This window comes from Ischnura elegans, chromosome X (assembly GCF_921293095.1).
Source record: "Ischnura elegans chromosome X, ioIscEleg1.1, whole genome shotgun sequence".
Lineage (NCBI taxonomy): Eukaryota > Metazoa > Arthropoda > Insecta > Odonata > Coenagrionidae > Ischnura > Ischnura elegans.
In genome coordinates, this window is record NC_060259.1 from 119,190,852 (window position 1) to 119,193,623 (window position 2,772).

A 2,772-nucleotide genomic window follows, 5' to 3' on the forward strand; every position below is an offset into this window, starting at 1 on the left:
AAGGACAATATTAAAATATTGTGATCACTATATGCGACAGGGAATGACTCTTGACCTGTTATTTTGATGTTTGATTTATTTTTTATGTAAAAACGATCTATTCTCGTCGCGTAGTTGTTAGTTATTAGTGTATACTTGACTCTATATTCCTCTAAAACTAGGTCATTTACATCTAGAGCATCGAAGACAGTTAACAATTTTTTCAAGTCCGTATTCACTGGGTAGATAACTCTATCCAGGTTGTTCAGGCTATCTTTAACATCTACTATAGCATTGAAGTCACCACCTAATATACACTTTTCCTGAAAATGATACATATAATGACATAATATTTCATTATAGAATACTCTCCTTTCTGCCGCCAGTTTACTCCCAGATGGGGCATACACATTTATAATCTTAAACATGTAAAAGTCAGCTATTAGAATGCGGCCATCAGGGCTATAAAAATCATTTTTTAAACACAGATTTTTTTTAAACATAAGGCCTGTGCCGCGTTTACCTTGCGAGTTTATTAGCACCTTAATGTCCTTTCTCAACCAATATTCTGATGGTATCACCTCTTGTAACAATAGGACATCGATATTGTTTTGTTGAAAACATAGAAAGACTTGTTCGATTTTTCTTTTCGAGGTTATTCCGCATACATTTAGAGTTGCTATTTTACATGTCATTTTTAAGTTTTTTTTAATTTAGTAGTGCCGTTTTCTTCACTCCCGTGACTTCTGCGCTGTAGTCTTTCCTAAAATATTCTTTCGTAAAAGACGTAGAAGCATTGTCCCTCCCCTTCCGCCTAGCCCTCTTCTTTGTTCCCGTTACCTTACCCCGATCGTCCTCGCTTTTACTTTCCTCCCCTATTTCCTCACTCATACTTTCGGGTCGCTCTCCTTGACTGAAATCGACCATCCTTGGCTTATCCGCCGGGTCATCGGCTGCGGGCGGCCCAGCAAGGACTTCCGCATCCATTCCCTTGTTGTTTCCCTCACTCAACCCCCATTCTATTTTTTTGGGCCTTTCTTCCGCTTCACTCAACACTATTAACTCCTTCCCCTCACTTTGTTTATCTGCCACGCGGTTTACAGGGACCTGCTTTTCACTGTTGTTCGATTTGAGTATTATTTGCTTATTCTCCGCTTTGAATTTTTTCACAGATTGGGCATTTTCACTATCCCGCACACGTTCATCGTCTGAGCTCTCAGCTGATTCACTGTTGCCCGTGGACGACCTTTCCCTTCCTTCCCTCGCACCGCGCACACCTCGTCTATTCTTCTTTCTTCCTTCACTCCCTCCCTTATTTCCACTTTCTTCACCAGTCCTCCCCTCCCTTGACCCAGTTTCAGCCACTACTGAGTCATTCGTCTCTAGGTCGTCACCTTCCTTTTCCCCTAATTCCTTTAACTGCGCGTGACTCCCCTCTATGTCCATTAAATCCTGTTCTGTTATCGCTTTTACTGCTTCACTATATCCCCGTTTTATCGGAGTAATTAGGTTGGGACAGTTAACCCTAAGGTGATCTGTACCCCCGCACCTGGAACAGGTAATTATCTGCCCTTCGTAGTGGATAATCGCCCGCTCACCTGCTATGTTGAGGTAGCTGGGAATATTTTTTTCCACTATCATCTTAACGGTTCGATTGCCGTTTCTTAATTTAAACTTATGTTCCCCCCCCATTTCGCCTCTAAGTACGATAAGATTTTCCCGTAATCCTTCATCACCTCACACACCTCGCGCTCTGTAACTTCAAAGGGGAGCATGCATACCCGAACATACGCTGCACTCTTGGCTGCAGGCTCCATCGTTGCCACTCCTCTTTTCTGCCTCTTCGAGGGGAAGGGCAGCTCTCCCGGGTTGTCCATCAGGATCCTCTGCAAAATCTCCTCACTTCGGACTTTCAGGGAGGCTGTCCTCCTGAATGGGCCGAATTGAAGACCTATGAGGTCTTCCTCCTGTAGCTGTAACTCTTCGGACATGAACGTCATCACCTCGTAACTGGTGATGTCCGTTGTCGCGTTAAAGTTCATCTTAATAGTATTAATTCTTTCCTTCGGCATCGTGATAAGTTGTCGTTCGCGTTTCCGCGCTCGTACAGATGCTTTTCACTTCGAAAACTTAGCGCTTTTCAGCGCTTCGCGATCGCGAGAATAAAAAACAGAACACAATCGGTTCTTCCCGAGCTCGAGCCCGGGCGAATGCCGAGGCAAACGCCGGGCAGGAAAACTATCGCCTTCGGTAAACTCGGCCGAAAATGAATTCAACGGAGCGATCCGCACACACGTCCGCACACACGGCTGTCGCCCTATTGTTTAACGAAGGTGTTCAAAACAGCTTATATAGCGTACCTTCATTTTTTACGATTTTTAATTGCTTTTTTCTTGGAATTTTACGAGAAGTGCGTCGTCTCGCTTCGGCATATTACATTTGTACCCATAAACTACCGAATCGCAAAATTTGAGCTCGATCGGCGATGCGAAGGTCGTGTATTCCCCTTTTAAGTGAAAGAAGTCGAGGGCACTTGACGTGACGTGGCGTTAATGCCTTCCCAACATCCTCCTCTTCGCTCGTCGTGGTGAACATTTTTACTTCACGGCCCGTATGAAGATGTGTGGCGCGACAAGAATTTACCCCGACGTCCATAGCGAATAGAAGTCGGTCTTAACCTTTGGCCATTACGCTTGAATATATTTTATAACTACGTATATTAAATACGTATATTTTATAACTTATACCATCCTGATTTACTAATTCAATCACATACAATGATATTTTAGAATA

At 43.5% G+C, this 2,772-nt stretch overlaps 1 protein-coding gene across 1 annotated transcript; it reads right to left on the bottom strand.

The window, feature by feature from the left end:
- Positions 1-687: 687 nt before the first annotated feature.
- On the bottom strand, positions 688-1,620 carry LOC124171294 (cylicin-2-like). Its single transcript, XM_046550440.1, has one exon. The coding sequence runs from the start codon at positions 1,618-1,620 to the stop codon at positions 688-690; it is 933 nt and encodes a 310-aa protein (XP_046406396.1).
- Positions 1,621-2,772: the final 1,152 nt, after the last annotated feature.